Source organism: Vicia villosa, linkage group LG4 (assembly GCF_029867415.1).
Source record: "Vicia villosa cultivar HV-30 ecotype Madison, WI linkage group LG4, Vvil1.0, whole genome shotgun sequence".
Classification (NCBI taxonomy): Eukaryota; Viridiplantae; Streptophyta; class Magnoliopsida; order Fabales; family Fabaceae; genus Vicia; species Vicia villosa.
This window is the reverse complement of record NC_081183.1, coordinates 6,554,805-6,577,756: the sequence shown is the minus strand read 5'-3', so window position 1 is coordinate 6,577,756 and position 22,952 is coordinate 6,554,805. Positions and strand designations below refer to the sequence as shown.

The following is a 22,952-nucleotide window of genomic DNA, read 5'->3' as shown; positions in this document are numbered from 1 at the left end:
GTCTCTGCCAATAATATCCTTCAAAGTTATGGTCCCGACTTTTAGAAAGAAAAATGCAAAACATTGGATACATTAATATTGGAAGAATAACTTTAGGCAAGTTCTATTGCACTTGCCTCTAGTGTCACCAATAGCAAACATTCTCTTTACCATATTTCCGAATCTAGAATGTGAAAAGCACCCTTTGCAATTGCAACTACAAAATTCCTAGATAGCTAAATGCCCAAAACTAAAGAATGATGCAATATAGGAGAAAAAGAAACATTTTAATACTGCATCATACCAATCCTATAAGTCGTTATTAGTATTGCAAGTATTTTTCATCTTCAACAAATACATATAAGATGGTAAATTCATCTCAAATTCAAGGTCCAAACAAAAGAAAGGAAAAATTGATTGAGTTCCTTTGTAGTTGTTGCTTGCTATGTGTGTGTTGTCCACTATGTTGTTTCATCAAACCATCTTATAGAATCTGTCATCAAACGCTGAGGCGAGGGTGGCGGTGGTCTTGTTATGGACGGAAAAATAAGGTGTTTGCAGATTATTCTTCATTTTCGGACCGTGATTAAGATTTCAATTAAACTCAGGTTTGTGTTTAATGTATGTGTTTCAGAAAACAAAGTTGATAGAGTTCAGTTTCAGTTTTTGCTATGAATAAGTAGGCTGCAACTGAATGAGCTCAAGAACTTGAGTTCAGTTTGATTTGTTCACTATATGAAAATAATTTGTAGAAAAGATATTTCATTTTATTTTTGTTAAAAATAATTCATACATAAGCACTTGTATGATAAGTGCTTATATTGTAAGTCTTTATCAAACTTCTCATATTAGTCTTTGTGTTTTTTTGTTGATGCCCTTCACTATATATCTGTCATATCAGTTACTAGTTTTCTTCAAACTAGTAAATCATTCACCTTTTTTTTCCTTCAATGGTCCTCTAAGAATTTTTCTGAGATAATTTTCGTCAAACTTCCTATACATTTTCTTGATTACCAGCATGATATCTCCAAACAGATTGTTAATTTCTTCGCCGTACCGTTCAAACATAAGTGCCAATGTTTGCATGCAGATATAGCCTTGTTCATTTAACAAGCCAATATAACTTGATTAGTACACTTAATCTTTAGTCTTAAATCGACTCGAGAAAAAAATAATGAAATTGTTACCAATGTATAGAAGATTAATAAAGCTGAAGTAACTTCCAATCACCGAGACTACATAGAGCAGGAAAACAATGATCTGAACTTGTTATGACAAATTAGTTCAGAAATTTAATTAGGGTTCATGAAAACTGAAATCTTATGCAGTGTTAAATAATATTGGTGATACCATAAAAAAGTATGGTAGATCCGGTATACACGTAAGCAAGAAAAGTGTTGGTAATATCGAGTTGAATCTTCGGTAGATGATGAAAGCAAGATCATTGAAGAAAGACTCTTGTAAAATGATTTCCGGTACATGAGGATTTTTCCTGAATATATATGTTCAAAGAGAATCAAAAACATTACCTTATAGAAAATGAAATTAAATGTAACCATTGTGTAGGGTTAATTTAAGTACATGTTAGATATATAGTCATATACCATTCAAATATATTTGCAACTAGGAACCATATGTATAGCACAAGCATGACGGCGATGAAAAAACGAGAAATGATTGTTACTAAATTGTACTCGAGGATCTCGAATAGAAACCATATCACTGTCATCCAAAGAAAAAGTGCAGCAGATTCCTTTCTGTTCCTCCATAATAATATATCTGCCACTGTAAATGAAGTTTCCAATTTATCATAATCAATTCATAATGGAAAATTCAATGTGTTAATGCATGAAATTGAATTTAGTGGTACCTTTTCCTCCTCCAAGATTTTCATGTACAGATTTATCATGTTCAAAGAGTGTAATTGTTGTAGGTGCCATGTAAAGTTTTTTGAGTGTTTTTTGCTTGGTGGTGGCATTTATTGATAAATATTTTTATGTACAAGAAGAAGAGGTTCTATGCTGTGCAGTAAAGTAAGGAATGACTTGGTGTTTTGTTGAGGATGCCTCTTTAAAAGTATAAAGTATCAATACTCATAGACTAGTCTTTTATCTTACTCACTCCGTCTCAGTAACTAATTTTGTGGATTTTTAATGCAAAACATACTTTATAAAAAAGCGGTTACGAGGAGGGGGATGTTTGCGGTGCGGTTCGAGCGGTTTTGATGTTAAAAATCATTCGAATCGTAAGAAAAAATGTGCGATTCAGTTTAATTCGGTTAGTTTTTAGAAATAAAATTGAATCAAACCAAACCAATTTGGTTTGTGTTGGTTTGGTTGATTCGATTTTTTTTTTTTTTAAATTATTGAGTTATATATAGTGTACAACATAATATAATTTTGTGTTTAGTCATTTATTTTATATATATATATATATATATATATATATATATATATTTATATATATATATATATATATATATATATATATATATATATATATATATATATATATATATATATATATATATATATATATATATGACATATCATATGAGAATGACATCTTTATATGAGAATGTGAGAATAAATCAGAACCATTGAATTTTAAAATAAATGGATTGGAAATGTTGCATAAGTCGAAACTCACTCTAGTTTCCCAGCTTGATTGGGGTATATAGAGAAGGTACGATAGCTACACCCCTTGACTATTTCTCGGGAGAAGATTTATCAGGATTGCACCCACACTCATAAGGTAGGAATCCAACATCCTTATCTCATCCAGGAGACATCTCGCACGGATAAATCGAAATACTGCTATTTCCACAAGAGTTACGACCATAACACTGATGATTGCATCCAACTGAAGGATGCCATTCTGAGGGTGATTAAATAGGTCTGACTGACTAAATTCGTTAAGGTCCATAAAAGAGATTCGGAATAATCGCCTAAAGACAAATGCCCTTGAAGACTGTAGATGTCGGGACTAGCTGCGAAAGCAAAGAAGCTAGCAAGGGAAAGTTCTAGCACATTAATGCAATTACTGGAGGTGCGTCTCTAGAAAATCTCCTTTCAAAGGGACTATGAAGAGGAACATCGCCGAGATGATGGTTGTCTACATGAAGGATGCAAACACATCGACCATGGTTCGTGATCGGCCCATGTTGGGGTTCTGGTACTCAGAGAAGGCCAAAGGTGCCCCCAACAAAATCTTCCCCTTGGTAATCATGACTAGAGTCGGTCAGTTTTAAGTCTCCTGAATCCTCATCGATGTCGGTAGCTCCTACGACATGATATACTCAGAATTGTTAGAGAAGAAGGACCTTGATAGAAGCAGCTTATGGTTGTACGAAGGCTCTGACCTCCAGGTGTTAAATGGAACAACTACCCTTCCTTGGAGTTATGTTGACTTGGTCGTCTCTATGGACGACGAGAAAGACACCTTAAAGGTAAATTCCTAATTCCTTATTGTCCCTTACAAGAGCGTCTACAACTACATCTTAGGAAGACCTTTTGCAGCCTTGATGGATGTCGTCGACTCACTGGTGCATCTACCCTGAGTGTATGACAAACTACCCTAAATAGAAGTCAAAGTATGGTCCTTCTTCGCCAAGGTATTCACCAGATGAGTCACTTGGTCAGAGAGAGGACCATTAAGATTCAGAGGAAGCAAAACATTCCTCACCCTAGTAAGAGAGGTAAAAGCCTTCTTTATATCCTGCAAACATTCATTCCGCCGAAGCTTCAGGTCGCAAACACTCTCCTCCAGCTATTGATTTTCAACATGGTGCTTATCATACCAAAAGGCTTACTAGTGGCTAGCTCCACCAAGAACCAAAGCAGCAGAGGCACGCTAGGTATACCACGCCAAAGTAGCTAGTTCTTCCTCCAAAGCAGGTCTGGGCAGATGATCCAAATAAGAGTTGCCTTCTTCTAAAGGAGGGATTCGACAACCTTCATCAGAACAAGAACTAGACGTCATCAACAGTGGAAGGATAGTCAGACTTGGGATACTGGTGAAAGTCGTCGAGGCCTCCAAAACTCCATCACTCTCGACTGGCTGTATTCTCCGTCTTATAAGTTGGAGTTCCACTTCATCTTTCATATGATTTGCACATAATTATTAGTAAAGCAAATACACCAGGAACAGTTGAATTAAAAACAAAGTGCTCTAAAGTTCCCAAGCTTACCAAAAATAACCTTCATATGTTCCTAGGAACGGGCCTTTATAAGCTACCGTACATCAATGAGGTGCTGCAAGCGTTTATTCTCAGCCTCTTCCACGGGGGTACCTCCTCCACATTAACCCAGGCTACTGATGAAGTTCATCAACTGTTTCTTTTGATACCTAACTTCATCACAAAATTCCTCCTCTTTATATATATAAAAATTATTTCCCTAAAGGAAATGACTCTCAGTTCAATACTTAGGCAACATCTCATCACACCTTCTATTCACTTTGTCTCCAATTACGCATATCATGGTATGAACTTCAGGGTCGACATGGACGACCAGAAAGAATCAATCTTCTAAACATTATTGCTCAAAAAGAGGCCCTAAGCCACACATGGGTGGGTCTAAGAAAACTAACCCTCTGCCACGCCCCCGAGCCACAGTACTACGTTGGCTTTTAAAGAGGTGAAAGAAAAGGGTCGTAAAAGGCTTTCCATTCAAATATTTGCACTAATATTTGTATACCTTTACATACTCCTAACTTGTAGGATGAAGTTGTAAAGTAGTCATTGTCATGTGCTTCAGAACGTCTATCTCAAAGGCAATGAAGGGAAGATGAAGGCCCATGACGGAGAAAGTACATTCAAGATTTCCCAGTAGGGAGGTGGACCAACTTTGGTAAAAGATTCGTCAAGACCACCCACTTTAGTGGAAGCAGAAATAGTGGAAGAATAAACAACATTCACCCATGAAGATGAAGTATTTTTCTGGGAATCGTGAGTACTTTTTTTTATTTCTTGCCTATAATGCGCTAACTTTTCAGATGCAGGAAAGTAAAATGCCAAAGAAGAAGGTAGTTATTAAACTAAGGAATGGCTCCAAGAAAATAATATTGACTCTTCAAAGATTATGATTTAGCATGCAAAAAGACTCCACCAAACATGTTAAATCACTCGCACGAAATACTCAAGAGTTTTGGTTTCCAAGAGTCGTAATGATTATGCTTCCGAAAAGACATTTGGAAGCATGGGGCATTAAATGCAAAAATCCCCATGAAATTGAAACATTTTTATCGCCCGTGCGAAGGTGATTGAAAGAGCTGTCGGCACCAGAGGATGATATAATAAGTCCCCCCTGCTACACATATGTAGGGGCTTAGGGGCCAACTGTTATGGGCCAGTCATATTGACCCTGACCGACCACCATGAAGAGATCTTACTCCTTCCAGAATCTTATCAATAAACGATAATTATCACCTTGTCAATCACAAAAGATCTCAACTGCAAGTACATCCAAAAGATCTCCTCAATCCACTCCTAAGAAATATCAAGTTCCTTATTTTCCTCTCTTGATATATAGAAAAGACGCCAAATTGAGGTAACAAGTGTCAAACTCAATTTCACTTCACTCTTCTTCCTCATACACTAACTCAACGACGTAAAACCAATTGTATTATCAAATAGACGATCTCTCGTCCTATTAATTAATACAACAACATTAAGTCTCGACAGCGAATGCAAATATCCATAGTTCTTTCTCCAACTCCGTTATTCGTGCGGGTATCAAACCTAACTCTATCTCTATATATTAGCTTCTTGTATAAGCCAAAGTCAATATGCTAAATTTAATGAATAAAATTTATAAAAAAAAAACACTTTTTTCTGCATTATGACCTCAGATTCTCTGAAGTCATATACTCCACCTACATTTATTTGATGAAGAAAACTAACATGTGGAACTAATGGAATTAAGTGATAGTATAAAATAAAGTTACTCGTCATCTATTTATTGCATGTAAATCCCTTGGAGTCACACTTATACATGTTTCATAGATAAAATTATTACATTGTAGGACTTCCTTTTCTTGTAAAGAAAACTAGGGCATGTTTGGATTTTACTGACATAAATACTTAAGATACTATTTGGAGAGTTTACATAAACAATTTATTATATGTTCATAAATTATATTTAGCTTATTTTGATAAATTCTTCAAAAATGAAAATAAATTGTATAAAAGCAATTTTATTTTATTTTATCTGTTTCATTGAAAAAATAAAATAGCTTACACATAAGCACTTGTATGATAAGTTCTTATACTGCAAGTCTTAATCAAACTTGGTGATGACCTTCACTACATATCTGTCATATCAGTTATTAGTTTTGTTCTTGGAAGTAAATCATTGAACTTTTTTGTCCTTCATTGGTCCTCTAGGAATTTTCTTAAGATAATTCTTTTCAAACTTCCTATAAATTTTCTTGAGTACCAACATGATATCTTCAAACAGAATGTTAATTTCTTCGTCGTATCGTTCAAACACAAGCGGCAATGTTTGCAAGAAGACAAAGCCTTATTCATGAATAAACCATCAACAACAAAAAAAATTTAATTAGTAAACTTAATCATTAGTGTGAAATCGAATAGAAAGAAGCCGAAGAAATGGTTACCAATGTATAAAAGATTAATAAAACTGAAGTAGCTTCCGATCACCGAGACTATATAGAGGAAAACAATGATCTGAAATTGTTATGGCAAAATTAGTTCAGAAATTTACTTATTGGTTTATGAGAATTGAAATTTTATGAAGGGTTTGGTGATAGTTATACCATAAGAAAGAGTGGTAGGTCTCTTCCACATGAAATATGGAAAATCATTGGTAATAACTGGTTGAATAGTTTGTCAAGGCTGAAAGCAAGATTCTCTAGGAAAGACTCTTGCAAAATAATTTCTGGTATCTGAGGTTCTTTCCTGAATTTATATATTCAAAGAGAATCAAAAACATTATCTTATCGTAAACGAAATAATTTAACCATTTTGTAAGTTAGATATATATACCATTTTAATATATCAGCAACTTTGAACCAAATGAATAGTCCAAGCATTATGGTGATGGAAAAACGAGAAATGACCGTCACAAAATTGTACTCGAGGATCTCGAATAGAAACCATATAACTGTCATCCCAAGGAAAAGTGCAGCAGATTCATTTCTGTTCCTCCATAATAATATATCTGCCACTGTAAATGAAGTTTCCAATTTATCATAATCAATTCATAATGGAATTAAAATTCAGTGTGATAATGTGCAATATAATATAAATAACATAGCATGAAGTTGAATTTAGTGGTACCTTTTCCTCCTCCAAGAATTTCATGTACAGGTTTTTCATGTTGGAAGAGATTAGTTCTTGTTGCAGAAATTTCATTATCAGAATCAGATGATGTGTTGTGTGCCATGTAAAGTTTTTTTTCTAAGTGATGAGTGTGTATGCTTGGTGCTGTTAATGTTATTTATTGATCAATATTTATATACTTTTTTTATGTACAAGTAGAAGAGGTTCTAAGCTCTATAGTAAAGTAAGGAATGACTTGGTGTTTTGTTGAGAATGTCTCTTTAAAAGTCTAAAGTATCAATGCTCATAGATCACTATTTTATCATAGTAGTATCTTTTAAAAAAACACATGTACACATTACATTTACATGAAAATTAATGGTATATACATAATAAATATTAATTATTTATTTCAATTGGTTATAAAAGCCAACTATGTATTTCATTCCAATAATTCAATGTTTTTCTATCAAGTCTGTTAGAACATACAAATTAAATTAAGGTTTATCAATGGAAAAAATGAACAATTGAAGAAGATGAAGATTAAAGAAATTGAGAGAAAATAAGAGAGAGAGAGTAATTGAGGGTGAGTGGACAAATTGACATTAACCACAATGGGAGTAGTGAGCTCCTTATATAGTACAAAGTTACAAAATGATTGGAACTAACATAACCGCCAAAACAGAAAATGAAAAACAACTAAGCTTCAGTGTATCTGGTTACGGCAAACAGCGTAACCGGTTACGCTACTACACCAGCACCAATAAATCTGTTTCACGGGTTCGTAACCGGTTACGGCAAACAGCGTAATCGGTTACGCCAACTGAAGTGTAAAAGAACAGCAGTTTCAACACACCACCTCACTTCAGTTGGTCAGAGTCAAGCACGCTCAAGCTCATCTTCAACCTCTTGAACACTTCATTTGTCACACCCTTGTCAACAAATCAGCCACTTGGTCTTCGCTTCGACAATATCCCAATCGTAACTTTCCATCGCTCACTAACTCCCTCAAATAATGAAACCGCATCTCTATATGCTTGCTCCTTCCGTTTGCAATCGGATTCTTCGCAATATTAATCGCAGAAACATTACCAACAAGGAGTGTAATAGCCTCACCCTCATTGCTACTAAGCTCCTTAAATAGATTCATAAGCCACATGGCTTGACAAGCACACAACGACGCTGCAATATACTCGGCCTCATAAGACGAGAGTGCTACTGTAACACCCGTATAATTTTAATATTAATTTAATTGGAATATTGAATTAATAATTAGAATTATAGGGATTTTGTGAAAATAATGAATAAATAATGGTTTATGGCATTTGGGCCATATGAGGAAATAGTAAAGATGGGGGTGTGGTTTAGTAAAACTTTCACTAATCTCAATATTATTATTTTTCATAAAATAATTAGGAATTGGGAAGAAAGAACGTGAAAGAATAGAAGTTGGAACGAGGAACGTGACGGAGAACTGTAGAGGGAGAGACCAAGAACCAAGACTTTTATCCGAGGTAAGGGGAGACTCTCCGTTTAATCTCTTTTATCGTATTATAGGTGATAGTATGGATTAGGATGGTTGGATCCATTGATTATATATTCTGAATTGTTATTTGTGTTCATCATTGAAATTTGGACTGTTAATCCCTAATAACTGATAGATTTAGGGTATGATGAATGAAATTGATTATGGAATCATATACTGTGGTTGTGGATGAATTCGTATGTTGTTTAGATGTGAATTTTCTGGTTTTTAGACTCAAAATCGTGGAGTGGTATGAGTAAAAACGAATGGGTTTTGGACTGTTACGAAGTTGCAGGTTCTGGACAAATTTTTCTGGTGTTTCGCGTATGAAACAGTTCCATACGCGTATGGGATGAGGTCATATGCGTATGAGGGACATTCCCCAAGGGCTATACGCGTATGATACGCAGCTGCCCTGTCCCAAAGTACCTTGTGCTGGTGAATTGCGTATGAGAGCGTATGAGGATGCTCATACGCGTATGGAATTTTTAAAAGAGGAAGTTGATCTGATGATACGCGTATGGCAAGGCTGATACGCGTATGAGGTTGTTTTTAGGCCATTTTTGACTCTGAGGAAATGCGTATGATACGCGTATGAGGGATGGTGATACGCGTATGGACGCGTATGGACTTGATGATACGCGTATGGCTTCTGTATGTGAAATTTCTGTTTTGTGATTTTTCTGGAAGGTTCAATGATGTGTAACTTTCGATCTGTAGGCCTATTTTGTATGCTGTTTGAGACTGTGTAAACCCTGTGATGTGATTTTGTGGTTTACTGATGATTGATTGTATTGAATGATGTTAATGTATATATGAACATGCTTAGTGATGATGATGATGAAATGAGTATAGATGATGCTACTCATAGAATGGTAATGATGAAAGTATGTTATATATATGTTTGCATGCATTCATAGTCATTTGATGAGGGCTGTATCTTAATGATGAGAGGATACAGTGAAGGGCAAGATTCCCATTGTGTGGAATCTGTGCTGGCAGGGCCGTATCTGGATGATGATAGATCGGTCGGTGGATGATTTCCACTGGTGATGTTGGTACCACATGCATAGTGTCAGTTTCATACATGTGCATGACTTGTTTTAATATGATGATATATGTTATATGACGACTTGTCTGTTTATCTGTGGATGTGTGAATGATGATTTGTCTGAATATGAAACAATTGGGTGAATGATATAACTATGATATGTTATTATTTATGATGCAATAACATTGGTTAACTGTGATGAGACTCATCCTTACTTGTTGTCATTTTCAGATTGAGGATAGCGGCATGACTTGGTGAGGATTAGCTCATAAGTCGGTTATTAGTTATCGAGTCGGTGTCATGCTCTGGTAGTTGTAACACTGGGAACGCGTTGTTTTGGAGTTTTGGATTATAAATCTATTTTGTTTTGTTATTTGAAGTCTTATACATTAAATGATGAATGTTGACTTGATGAATTAATTCTGCTGTGCAAAACATGACTTTGGTTAATGAGTTATAATTTCAGACGTTTCAGTAAATGCATGACATATACCAATGTGATTTTCCTTACTTATGAATTGTGACACCTCTTGCATGCTTACTCTGATTTAATAATTGTTTAATTGCCGCGGGTTATTAGAGGGGTGTTACAGCTACCACCGGTTCCTTTTTCGAACACCAAGAGATTGGTGTCCTACCAAACATAAAGATGTATCCAGCCGTCGAATTTCTATCATCTTTAACACCACACCAATTGGAATCGGTGAAACCAAGTAAATTACACTTTCGGCCCGTATCTGATGCCGGAAAGAGAATTCCACAACCAAGAGTTCCTTTAACATATCTAAGGATCCTCTTGACTGTTGCCATATGAGATACCTTAGGTCTCTCCATGAATATAGTCGTAATACCGACACTAAATGCCAAGTCCGGTCGCGTATTGCACAAATACCGCATTGATCCAATCAATCTCCGATATTGAGTTGGATCAACATCTTGCTCATCCTCACTCTTGGACAGTTGTGGCCTTGCTTCACATGGTGTAATGGCAACATTACAATGCTCCATTTCACACCTCTTTAAGATCTCAAGTGCATACTGTAACGCCCGTATAATTTTAATATTAATTTAATCAAGAATATTGAATTAATAATTAGAATTATTAAGGATTTTGTGAAAATAATAAATAAATGATGGTTTATGGCATTTGGGCCATGTGGGAAATAGTAAAAGGGGGGGGGGGGGGTGTGATATAGGAACGCCCTTTACTAATATTATTATTATTTTCATAAAATAATTGGAATTGGGAAGAAAGAAAGAACATGAAAGAACAGAAGTCTGAGGAACGAGGAACGTGAAGGAGAACGGTAGAGGGAGAGACCAAGAATCAAGAATTTGTCTAAGGTAAGGGGGGACTTATCTGATTATCATCTATTATCGGGTTAGGGGTTGATAATACTGAATAGATGTGGAATTCGGGTCGATTGAGTCATATGATAGGTTTAGGGATTGAGTCAATTGTATGATGTTTGATCTCTATGTTTGAATCTATGATGTCTGTGTCGTTATGGTCTCAATTGATGTGTAAATGGTGTATTATGAGACGTATTTTGTGTTGTTTGTGCATTCTATTTCTCTAGGTTCGTACTGGTATGGTTTGGGTGTGTTTGGAATGCATAGAATGCTGTTTTCTGCAGGTTGGGGTTTCTGAAATTACCGGTTCGCGCCGCGTGCACAGGGAGGCGCCGCGAACAGGTGGGCAGAATGCCAGGAAGTTATGATACGCTCAGGTCGCGCCGCGTACCTGCGTTCGCGCCGCGAAGGCGTAACTTTTTTCTCGTTTCGCGCCGCGTGTGGATGTTTGCGCCGCGAACAGCTTGGCAGAGAGTCAATGAATTTTGGGACGCTCAGTGCGCGCCGCGAACGGGTGATGGCGCCGCGTGCTGTTGGTGTTTTGAGATATTTTGAAAAGGGTTCAAAGATGCATAACTTTTTAACCGTTGGTCCGTTTGATGCGCCGTTTTGAGCTAAACGAACCCTGTAGGATAATCTATATGATGATGATTGATTGGTTTTTAGAATGATGAAAATACATGTATGCTATTCTTGTTGAGTATGAAGATTGATGCAAATACGTGTATGTTTTGTGTATGATGATTATGGAATTGTAATTGAATGATGTTAATATATATGAACATACTTGAATGATGATGATGATATTGATGATTGATGATGATGATGGTATAAGTATGTTATATATGTTGCATTCATTCATGTTCATTGATGATACTGTATCCATAAGGGTGTGTTGGATCAGTGAAGGGCATGATTCCCATCGTGTGGAATCTGTGCTGGCAGGGCCGTATCTTGGACGATGTTGGATCGGTCATGGGTTATTCCCATTTGATGATGATTGGTACCACATGCATAGTGTCAGTTCATACATATGCATAATTTATGACATGATTGGATGTATTCCAGTGTTGTAAATATTAATGATGTATTGATTTTGGTTTGCTTGTTGTGAATGTCTGTTTATGAAACAATTGGGTGAATGATACAACTGTGATGTGTTATGGCTTTATAACCTTATAACATTTGTTAATTATGATGAGACTCACCCTTACATGTTGTCATTTTCAGATTGAGGATAGCGGCTGTTCGACTCGGTGAGGATTAGCTCATGAGTCAGTGTTTTAGTAGCGTCAGGTGTCATGCTCTGATAGTTGTAACACTGGGGACGCGATTGTTTAGAGTTTATGATTATGACTCTAGTTATGTTTTGATGTTTTGAAGGATAAGTTTTGAAGATGTTAAACTTAGTCCGTTTTTGATAAATTCCGCTGTGTTAACATGAACCGTTTTAAATTATGATGATTACCTCAGTGAATGCATGACATGACTGAATGATGTTTATTTATTATGAATTGTGGCACCCTTATTTCATGTACTCTGAATAATTGTTTTAAATTGCCGCGGGGTTAGTAAGGGGTGTTACACATACTTCCTTTGGTGCATGAGCAGTCCCATTTTTGACCTTTGGAACTCTATGCCAAAGAAGTATCTCATGATCCCAAGGTCCGTCATCTCAAACTCACTCATGAGTTACTTCTTGAACCTTGAGATACTCTTCTCGCAGATGCCGGTAATCAAGAGATCATCCACATATAAGCAAAGAATTATCGTACCATCATTAGCATCCGATCTCACATACACGCCATTATCGGACACACCGTTTGAAACCAATATTCACAAGAAAGCCATCTATGCGCTTGTTCCAAGCTCTTGGAGCTTGTTTCAAACCATATAAAGCTTTATGCAACTTGTAGTATCGCATCTCTTGATTATTTAGTACAAATCCGGGGGGCTGCATAACATAAACCTCTTCATCAAGTGGACCATTCAAAAACACAGATTTGACGTCCATTTGATAAACGCTCCAATTGTTGTTGTTCGCAATACCAACAACCAAACTGATGGTCTCAAGCCTAGCCACAGGTGCAAACACCTCCTGAAAGTCTATTCCTTCACGTTGCAAGAACCCCTTCGCTACCAATAAAGCCTTATACTTGATTATCTCTCCTTTTGGGTTTGCTTTCACTTTATAGACACAAAGCACACCAATCGGCTCAAGGAGATCGCATGATCCTGAAGGTGCTCAGAAGTGGCTTAAGGAGATCGAGAGAATCTTCAGAGTCATCGATTGTGCTGAGGATCTGGAAGTGAGGTATGGTACTCACATGTTGTCTGAAGAGGCTGACGACTGGTGGCTGACTACCAGGACTGAACTGGAAGCTGATGGTGTGGCTATTTCTTGGGTTGTGTTCAAGAGAGAGTTTTTGAGAAGGTACTTTCCTGAAGACGTAGGGGGTCGAAAGGAAATTGAATTTCTGGAACTAGTTCAAGGTAGCATGACAGTGCCAGAGTACGCTTCGAAGTTCGTTGAATTGGCAAAGTACTACGTTCAGTACAACAATGATGAAGCTAGTGAATTCTCGAAGTGCGTCAAGTTCGAGAACGGTCTCCGCGATGAGATTAAGCAGGGTATCAGATATCAGAGAATCCGGAGATTTGTAGACTTGGTGGACTGTAGTAGGATCTTCGAGGAAGATAATCTCAAGCTGAAGTCATCTCACTCTCGCGAGTTAGTTGACAGGAAAGGGAAGAAGCCTATGGATAAGGGTAAGCCATATGGTAGAGGTAATCCAAAGACTGGTGGTTGGAAGAAGCCTAGTGGGGGAGACTCCAGTGCTTTTGTCAGGTGCTACAACTGTGGTGAGGTCAGGCACCGTAGGAATGAGTGCAAGCTGAATCAGAAGAAGTGCTTCAAGTGTGAAGAGGTGGGGCATGTTGCCGCTGATTGTAAGAAGAAGATTGTGACTTGTTACAATTGTGGTGAGGAGGGTCACATTAGCCCACAGTGTCCTAAACCGAAGAAGAACCAAGCTGGAGGGAAGGTCTTTGCTTTGTCTGGATCGGAAACCACTCCGGAGGATAGACTAATTAAAGGTACGTGTTTTATTCATGGCACACCTTTAGTTGCGATTATTGATACTGGAGCAACTCATTCTTTTATTTCTTTGGATTGTGCTGAGAGGTTGAATTTGGAAATATCTGAAATAAATGGAAGTATGGTTATTGATACTCCAGCGTCGGGGTCAGTAACTACTTCGTCTGCATGCTTGAATTGCCCGGTTGATATTTTTGGTAGGGAATTCGGGATGGACTTAGTGTGCCTTCCATTGAAACAACTCGATGTAATCCTGGGGATGAACTGGTTAGAATTTAACCGTGTTCACATCAACTGTTTTTCGAAGACAGTAATCTTTCCTGAAGAAGTTCATTCTGATGATCTGGAGATGACGGCTAGACAAGTGGGTGAAGCTATCAAGGATGGTGCAACAGTGTTTATGTTGTTCGCATTGATGAATGTGAAAGAAAAAGTGGCGAGTAGCGAATTACCTGTGGTGTGTGAATTTCCAGAAGTTTTTGCGGAAGAAGTGAATGAATTACCACCGGAAAGAGAAGTGGAGTTTTCTATTGATTTAATTCCGGGAACTAGCCTAGTGTCAGTAGCACCATACCGTATGTCACCGTCTGAGCTGACAGAACTGAAGAGGCAGTTGGAAGAATTACTGGAGAAGAAATTCATTCGTCCTAGTGTCTCTCCGTGGGGTGCACCTGTGTTGCTAGTGAAGAAGAAGGAGGGTTCAATGAGGCTGTGTGTGGATTACAGACAATTGAACAAGGTTACTATCAAGAATCGGTATCCCTTGTCGAGGATTGATGATTTGATGGATCAGTTGGTTGGAGCATGTGTGTTTAGTAAGATTGATCTGAGGTCTGGGTATCACCAGATTCGTGTGAAAGGCGATGATATTCAGAAGACCGCTTTCAGGACAAGGTATGGACATTACGAGTATTCGGTAATGCCATTTGGAGTTACTAACGCACCTGGTGTATTTATGGAGTATATGAATAGGATATTTCATCCTTATCTCGATAAGTTCGTGGTGGTGTTTATAGATGATATCCTAATATATTCTAAGAGTAAGGAAGAACATGCAGGACATCTCAGAACTGTGTTAGAGCTGTTGAAAGAGAAGTAACTTTTTGCCAAACTGTCGAAGTGTGAATTCTGGTTAGAGGAAGTTGGTTTTCTGGGACATGTGATTTCTAAGAATGGTATTGCTGTTGATCCTACAAAGATAGAAGCTGTGTCTCAGTGGGAAGCTCCGAAGTCAGTGTCAAAGATTCGTAGTTTTCTTGGTCTTGCAGGTTACTACCGAAAGTTCATTGAAGGATTTTCAAAGTTAGCATTGCCGTTAACTAAATTAACCAGAAAGGGTTAGGCTTTCATTTGGGATGTAAAATGCGAGGAAGGATTCCAAGAGCTGAAGAAGAGGTTGACTAGTGCTCCTATTTTGATTTTGCCGTATCTGACAGAATCATTTGTGGTTTATTGTGATGCTTCGCTGATGGGTTTAGGTGGGGTATTGATGCAGAACCAACAAGTGGTCGCGTACGCGTCGAGATAACTCAAAGTGCATGAGAGGAATTATTCGACTCATGATTTGGAGTTGGCAGCGGTGGTTTTTGTCTTGAAGTTGTGGCGACATTATTTGTATGGGTCGAGATTTGAAGTGTTCAGTGATCATAAGAGTCTGAAATATCTCTTTGACCAGAAGGAACTGAATATGAGGTAGAGAAGGTGGTTGGAATTCCTTAAAGACTAATATTTTAGTTTGAATTACCATCCGGGTAAGGCAAACGTAGTTGCTGATGCTTTAAGTAGGAAGACTTTGCATATGTCTATGTTAATGGTGAAAGAATTGGATTTGATTGAACAATTCAGAGACTTGAGTTTGGTATGTGAAGGTACTCCTACTAGTGTTAAGTTGGGAATGCTGAAGCTAACCAGTGGTATTCTTGAAGAGATCAGAGAGGGTCAAAAGGCTGATGTCGAATTAGTCGACAAGTTGACTTTGATTAACCAAGGCAAGAGCGGTGAATTCAGAGTTGACGAGAATGGTATACTGAGGTTTGGAAACAGAGTTTGTGTTCCGGATGTTGCTGAACTCCGAAGAAATATTTTAGAAGAAGGACACCGTAGTGGATTAAGTATTCATCCTGGTGCTACCAAGATGTATCATGATTTGAGAAAGCTATTTTGGTGGCCTGGAATGAAGAAAGAAATTGCTGAGTTTGTGTATTCTTGTTTGACTTATCAGAAGTCAAAGGTTGAACATCAGAAGCCATTTGGATTTATGCAACCGATGTTTATTCCTGAGTGGAAGTGGGATAGCATATCGATGGATTTTGTTTCGGGTTTGCCGAGAACTGTTAAGAATTGTGAAGCTATCTGGGTTGTGGTGGACAGATTGACAAAGTCTGCACATTTCATACCGGTAAGAATGGATTATCCGATGGAGAAGCTGGCTCAATTATATATTGAGAAGATAGTTAGTCTGCATGGTATTCCTTCGAGTATCGTGTCAGACAGAGATCCGAGATTTACGTCTAAGTTCTGGGAAGGTTTGCAGAAAGCTTTGGGTACTAAGCTGAGGCTGAGTTCTGCTTATCATCCGCAGACTGATGGACAGACGGAGAGGACGATTCAGTCGTTAGAAGACTTGTTACGTGCTTGTGTATTAGAAAAAGGAGGTGCTTGGGATAGTTATCTGCCTTTGATTGAATTTACCTACAACAACAGTTTTCATTCGAGTATAGGTATGGCTCCGTTTGAGGCATTGTATGGTAGGAGGTGTAGAACTCCATTGTGTTGGTACGAAGCTGGTGAGAGTGCTGTGATTGGACCAGAAATTGTACAACAGACTACGGAGAAGATTAAGATGATTCAAGAGAAGATGAAAGCTTCTCAGAGTCGTCAAAAGAGTTATTATGATAAGAGGAGGAAGACACTTGAGTTTCAAGAGGGAGATCATGTGTTTATGAAGGTTACTCCTATGACGGGTATTGGTCGAGCTTTGAAGTCAAAGAAGTTGACTCCGCGTTTTATTGGACCATTCCAAATTTCAGAAAGAGTGGGAGAAGTGGCATATCGTAGTGCGTTACCGCCAATGCTTGCCAACTTGCATGATGTATTTCATGTGTCTCAATTGAGGAAATACATTTCGGATCCGTCCCACGTGATCCAAGTGGATGATGTACAGGTGAAAGACAACTTAACGGTTGAAACGTTACCTGTGAGGATTGAAGATAGAAGACTGAAGCAATTTCGGGGCAAGGAAATAGCTTTAGTCAGAGTAGCTTGGGGAGGACCAGCTGAAGGAAATGTTACCTGGGAGCTAGAGAGCCAGATGAAGGATTCGTATCCAGAGCTCTTTACCTGAGGTATGTTTTCGAGGACGAAAACTCTTTTAGTGGGGGAGAGTTGTAACGCCCGTATAATTTTAATATTAATTTAATCAAGAATATTGAATTAATAATTAGAATTATTAAGGATTTTGTGAAAATAATAAATAAATGATGGTTTATGGCATTTGGGCCATGTGGGAAATAGTAAAAGGGGGGGGGGTGTGATATAGGAAGGCCCTTTACTAATATTATTATTATTTTCATAAAATAATTGGAATTGGGAAGAAAGAAAGAACGTGAAAGAACAGAAGTCTGAGGAACGAGGAACGTGAAGGAGAACGGTAGAGGGAGAGACCAAGAATCAAGAATTTGTCTAAGGTAAGGGGGGACTTATCTGATTATCATCTATTATTGGGTTAGGGGTTGATAATACTGAATAGATGTGGAATTCGGGTCGATTGAGTCATATGATAGGTTTAGGGATTGAGTCAATTGTATGATGTTTGATCTCTATGTTTGAATCTATGATGTCTGTGTCGTTATGGTCTCAATTGATGTGTAAATGGTGTATTATGAGACGTATTTTGTGTTATTTGTGCATTCTATTTCTCTAGGTTCGTACTGGTATGGTTTGGGTGTGTTTGGAATGCATAGAATGCTGTTTTCTGCAGGTTGGGGTTTCTGAAATTACCGGTTTGCGCCGCGTGCACAGGGAGGCGCCGCGAACAGGTGGGCAGAATGCCAGGAAGTTGTGATACGCTCAAGTCGCGCCGCGTACCTGCGTTCGCGCCGCGAAGGCGTAACTTTTTTCTCGTTACGCGCCGCGTGTGGATGTTTGCGCCGCGAACAGCTTGGCAGAGAGTCAATGAATTTTGGGACGCTCAGTGCGCGCCGCGAACGGGTGATGGCGCCGCGTGCTGTTGGTGTTTTGAGATATTTTGAAAAGGGTTCAAAGATGCATAACTTTTTAACCGTTGGTCCGTTTGATGCGCCGTTTTGAGCTAAACGAACCCTGTAGGATAATCTATATGATGATGATTGATTGGTTTTTAGAATGATGAAAATACATGTATGCTATTCTTGTTGAGTATGAAGATTGATGCAAATACGTGTATGTTTTGTGTATGATGATTATGGAATTGTAATTGAATGATGTTAATATATATGAACATACTTGAATGATGATGATGATATTGATGATTGATGATGATGATGGTATAAGTATGTTATATATGTTGCATTCATTCATGTTCATTGATGATACTGTATCCATAAGGGTGTGTTGGATCAGTGAAGGGCATGATTCCCATCGTGTGGAATCTGTGCTGGCAGGGCCGTATCTTGGACGATGTTGGATCGGTCATGGGTTATTCCCATTTGATGATGATTGGTACCACATGCATAGTGTCAGTTCATACATATGCATAATTTATGACATGATTGGATGTATTCCAGTGTTGTAAATATTAATGATGTATTGATTTTGGTTTGCTTGTTGTGAATGTATGTTTATGAAACAATTGGGTGAATGATACAACTGTGATGTGTTATGGCTTTATAACCTTATAACATTTGTTAATTATGATGAGACTCACCCTTACATGTTGTCATTTACAGATTGAGGATAGCGGCTGTTCGACTCGGTGAGGATTAGCTCATGAGTCAGTGTTTTAGTAGCGTCAGGTGTCATGCTCTGATAGTTGTAACACTGGGGACGCGATTGTTTAGAGTTTATGATTATGACTCTAGTTATGTTTTGATGTTTTGAAGGATAAGTTTTGAAGATGTTAAACTTAGTCCGTTTTTGATAAATTCCGCTGTGTTAACATGAACCGTTTTAAATTATGATGATTACCTCAGTGAATGCATGACATGACTGAATGATGTTTATTTATTATGAATTGTGGCACCCTTATTTCATGTACTCTGAATAATTGTTTTAAATTGCCGCGGGGTTAGTAAGGGGTGTTACACATACTTCCTTTGGTGCATGAGCAGTCCCATTTTTGACCTTTGGAACTCTATGCCAAAGAAGTATCTCATGATCCCAAGGTCCGTCATCTTAAACTCATTCATGAGTTACTTCTTGAACCTTGAGATACTCTTCTCGCAGATGCCGGTAATCAAGAGATCATCCACATATAAGCAAAGAATTATCGTACCATCATTAGCATCCGATCTCACATACACGCCATTATCGGACACACCGCTTGAAACCAATATTCACAAGAAAGACATCTATGCGCTTGTTCCAAGCTCTTGGAGCTTGTTTCAAACCATATAAAGCTTTATGCAACTTGTAGTATCGCATCTCTTGATTATTCAATACAAATCCGGGGGGCTGCCTAACATAAACCTCTTCATCAAGTGGACCATTCAAAAACACAGATTTGACGTCCATTTGATAAATGCTCCAATTGTTGTTGTTCGCAATACCAACAACCAAACTGATGGTCTCAAGCCTAGCCACAGGTGCAAACACCTCCTGAAAGTCTATTCCTTCACGTTGCAAGAACCCCTTCGCTACCAATAAAGCCTTATACTTGATTATCTCTCCTTTTGGGTTTGCTTTCACTTTATAGACACAAAGCACACCAATCGGTTTCTTACCATGAGGTAGATCAACCAACTTCCAAGTGCCATTATTCTCAATTGATTCTAGCTCCTCTTTCATTGCAAAAATCTATTCTGGATCGCTTAGAGCCCCCTCCTTGTTCATCGGTTCAGATTCAACCATAAGCGCAAAATTGACGAAATCACCTTTATTATTGACTTCATTATCTTGGAATATCTCGCATTCTTGGAGTTTCAAGGGTAACACCCTTTGCCTTGTTGATCTTCTACGATTTTCCTCAGTTTGAACATCATTCGGGGGCTGCGCAACCGTTTAGGGAGTGACTGGATCATCAAAAAATAGTGCTGTTGGGGCTCTGTTCTGCTCGCAAATGACCCGACACATGTCTATAAGCCATTTACGAGCAGAACAGGCTCTATTCTGCTCTGTTAGGTTTTAGGGTTTAGGGTCATTTGCGAGCAAAACAGAGCCCCAACAACACTAAGTTGACCCGACTTATGTCTATAAGCCACCGAACCAAAAACTCGTAAATGACTTAGATTCGGTTTGAATGCACACCAAACCTCTTTCGGTGTAAGCTTCTCAAGCTTCTTTATAGGACATCAATTCAACAAGTACGTGGCTGTAGTGACCGCTTCTCCCCATAGTTCATTCGGTAGATTTTTACCGCTTAGCATGCTTCGAACTATGTTCATAATAGAGCGATTTTTTCTCTCGGCAATACCATTTTGATGTGGCGTATAGGGTGGTACAACCTCACGCACTATACCCTCATCATCAAAATACTTCCCAAACGCAACCGAGGTATATTCACCTCCATCATCCGTTTTGAGAATCTTTAACTTGTGACCACATTGCCTCTCTGCCATGGACTTAAACCTCTTGAATACATCAAACACCTCATCCTTTCTCTTGATGATATAAGTCCACAACTTCCTACTAAAATCGTCAATGAATGTGACAAAATATCTATTGCCACCGAATGTGTCTACTTGCATAGGCCCACAAACGTCATAGTACACCACCTCAAGATGTGCTTTGGTCTTATGATCCGCATCCTTGCTAAAACTCTCTTTGTGTTGCTTTCCCTTCACACATTCCTCACACAACTTAGCTGGAATATTGATGTGTGGAGCCCGGTAATCATACCATCTTGTTGCAACGCTTTGAGATCACGAAAATTCAAGTGACTGAGAGGATAGTGCCATAACCACTCCTCTCTACTTGCAGCTGTAGCTAAGCACCTATGCCGCAATACTTTCAGCTCAACCTTAAAAGTCCTATTGGAAGCCATAGGAGCCTTAAGGATCAACACACCACTAGCATCGACAACCCACAAGATCTTATCTTCTAAAAAAATATTGTAACCTTTCTCAAGTAATTGGCCAATACTCAAAAGATTAAATTTACTACCCGGAATATATAGCACATCTTTGATCATAGAATGTCCACCATTCTTCTTTCCGATCAGCACATCACTGACACCTTCAGCCATGAGAGTGGAATCGTCCGCAAACCTCACCTTATTTTTTGCCACTTGATTGATTTGCACAAACCAATCTTTCCTTCCCGTCTTATGCGTTGAACAACTGGAGTCCAAGTACCACTCCTTGTAACATCCCAATTTTATTAGGTATTTATTTAATTAGTTTTATTTGGTGTTTTACTAATTATTCATGTTATTCAATTATTTAGTATGATATTATTTAAGTTAAGTTTTGTGCTAATTGGATTAATTGAATTATTAGTAATATTATGAGATATTAGTTAATGGGCCTAATTTAGTTAGAAAGAATAGATTGTGGGTTAAGCCCATTTATGTGAGAAAGATAGTAAGAGAGAAATTAGGTTAGTTCTCATAATATTCATTTTGGAGAAAGAGGCTAGAGAGAAGAGAAGAGAAAGAGGAGAAGAGGAAGAGAAGAGGATTGTGAGATTCTTGAAGATTTAATGAGTTTGAATAGAGGTAAGGGTTTGAATCCAAGTTCTTATAGGTTTATATGATTGGGTAATGTTGTGTATGCTTTCTATTCTTCTATTTCATGAATTTAGAAAATGATAGGGTTTATGTGAAATCAATTGGATTTTGTGGTTTGTTCATTTTTAATGTGTTGTATGAATGACCCATGGTTATAAACATGTTTAGGAACCTTACATGTGTGCTAAATTTGCTTTCAAATGTTGTATGGATGGTGTATGGGTTAATGGGTGTTGTATGAGGGGATTAGGGAAGAAAAATGGTGAAATCTGAGTTTTTACGCAGCCTGGGTCGACCTATGCAGAATCTGAGTTGACCTAAACAACACAGAAAGCCAAAAATCTATTTTTCTTCAGTTTACGTTGACCTAAAGGAGTTTTGAGTCGACCTAAAGGAGTTTGCGTCGACCTGGGGGATGTTTGCGTCGACCTAGGGGTTTAATTTTGAGCAGATTTTGTAAAGACCATAACTTTTGATCCGTAACTCCGTTTTATGTGCCGTTCGAAGAGTTAGGAAGCTAATAAGAATATCTATGGGATAGGATAGATTTGGTTGATGTTGAATGGTTTAATTTTGATGTTAATATATGGATAACATTTAACTTACTTATGTGTACATGATGAATTAATGACTTGTGACTAATATTCATAGATGTGTTAAGTGATGTGATATCCATAATATGTTAGGATGAATATATATATTATTTGAATGTGCCTTGTAAATAATTATCATTTAAAGGTGTATGTATTGAGATGTGGATTGAATACATGTAAATGCTTTTATGTGCGTTACATTTTGGTGTGT

At 37.9% G+C, this 22,952-nt stretch overlaps 3 protein-coding genes across 3 annotated transcripts; all 3 read right to left on the bottom strand.

The window, feature by feature from the left end:
* Positions 1 to 9: 9 nt before the first annotated feature.
* On the bottom strand, positions 10 to 1,933 carry LOC131596728 (reticulon-like protein B9). Its single transcript, XM_058869472.1, has 5 exons — positions 1,850 to 1,933; positions 1,584 to 1,764; positions 1,330 to 1,471; positions 1,167 to 1,239; positions 10 to 1,076 (listed from the first exon to the last, which is right to left on the bottom strand). The coding sequence occupies exons 1-5, from the start codon at positions 1,917 to 1,919 to the stop codon at positions 907 to 909; spliced, it is 636 nt and encodes a 211-aa protein (XP_058725455.1). The 5' UTR covers positions 1,920 to 1,933; the 3' UTR covers positions 10 to 906.
* Positions 1,934 to 6,267: 4,334 nt separating this feature from the next.
* LOC131598748 (reticulon-like protein B9) lies at positions 6,268 to 7,413 on the bottom strand. Its single transcript, XM_058871322.1, has 5 exons — positions 7,280 to 7,413; positions 6,986 to 7,166; positions 6,757 to 6,898; positions 6,598 to 6,667; positions 6,268 to 6,499 (listed from the first exon to the last, which is right to left on the bottom strand). Exons 1-5 carry the CDS (start codon positions 7,383 to 7,385, stop codon positions 6,330 to 6,332), a joined length of 669 nt encoding a protein of 222 aa, XP_058727305.1. The 5' UTR covers positions 7,386 to 7,413; the 3' UTR covers positions 6,268 to 6,329.
* A 773-nt stretch (positions 7,414 to 8,186) lies between these two features.
* Positions 8,187 to 10,845, bottom strand: LOC131596727 (secreted RxLR effector protein 161-like). The gene is made up of 2 exons (XM_058869471.1): positions 10,476 to 10,845; positions 8,187 to 8,479 (listed from the first exon to the last, which is right to left on the bottom strand). The coding sequence occupies exons 1-2, from the start codon at positions 10,843 to 10,845 to the stop codon at positions 8,187 to 8,189; spliced, it is 663 nt and encodes a 220-aa protein (XP_058725454.1).
* Between the last annotated feature and the right edge of the window lie 12,107 nt (positions 10,846 to 22,952).

Excerpts from the sequence above, each read along its gene's own strand:
- LOC131596728 (XM_058869472.1), bottom strand. The coding sequence starts at position 1,919 with ATGGCACCTACAACAATTACACTCTTTGAACATGATAAATCTGTACAT. Across the intron at positions 1,765-1,849 it reads AAATCTTGGAGGAGGAAAAG|TGGCAGATATATTATTATGG; the intron begins GTACCACTAAAT and ends CTTCATTTACAG. Across the intron at positions 1,077-1,166 it reads TATTAATCTTCTATACATTG|GCTATATCTGCATGCAAACA; the intron begins GTAACAATTTCA and ends TAAATGAACAAG.
- LOC131598748 (XM_058871322.1), bottom strand. The coding sequence starts at position 7,385 with ATGGCACACAACACATCATCTGATTCTGATAATGAAATTTCTGCAACA. Across the intron at positions 6,899-6,985 it reads GTTGCTGATATATTAAAATG|GAAAGAACCTCAGATACCAG; the intron begins GTATATATATCT and ends ATATAAATTCAG. Across the intron at positions 6,668-6,756 it reads ACCTACCACTCTTTCTTATG|ATCATTGTTTTCCTCTATAT; the intron begins GTATAACTATCA and ends TAACAATTTCAG.
- LOC131596727 (XM_058869471.1), bottom strand. The coding sequence starts at position 10,845 with ATGGAGCATTGTAATGTTGCCATTACACCATGTGAAGCAAGGCCACAA. Across the intron at positions 8,480-10,475 it reads TGGATACATCTTTATGTTTG|TAGCACTCTCGTCTTATGAG; the intron begins GTAGGACACCAA and ends CGGGTGTTACAG.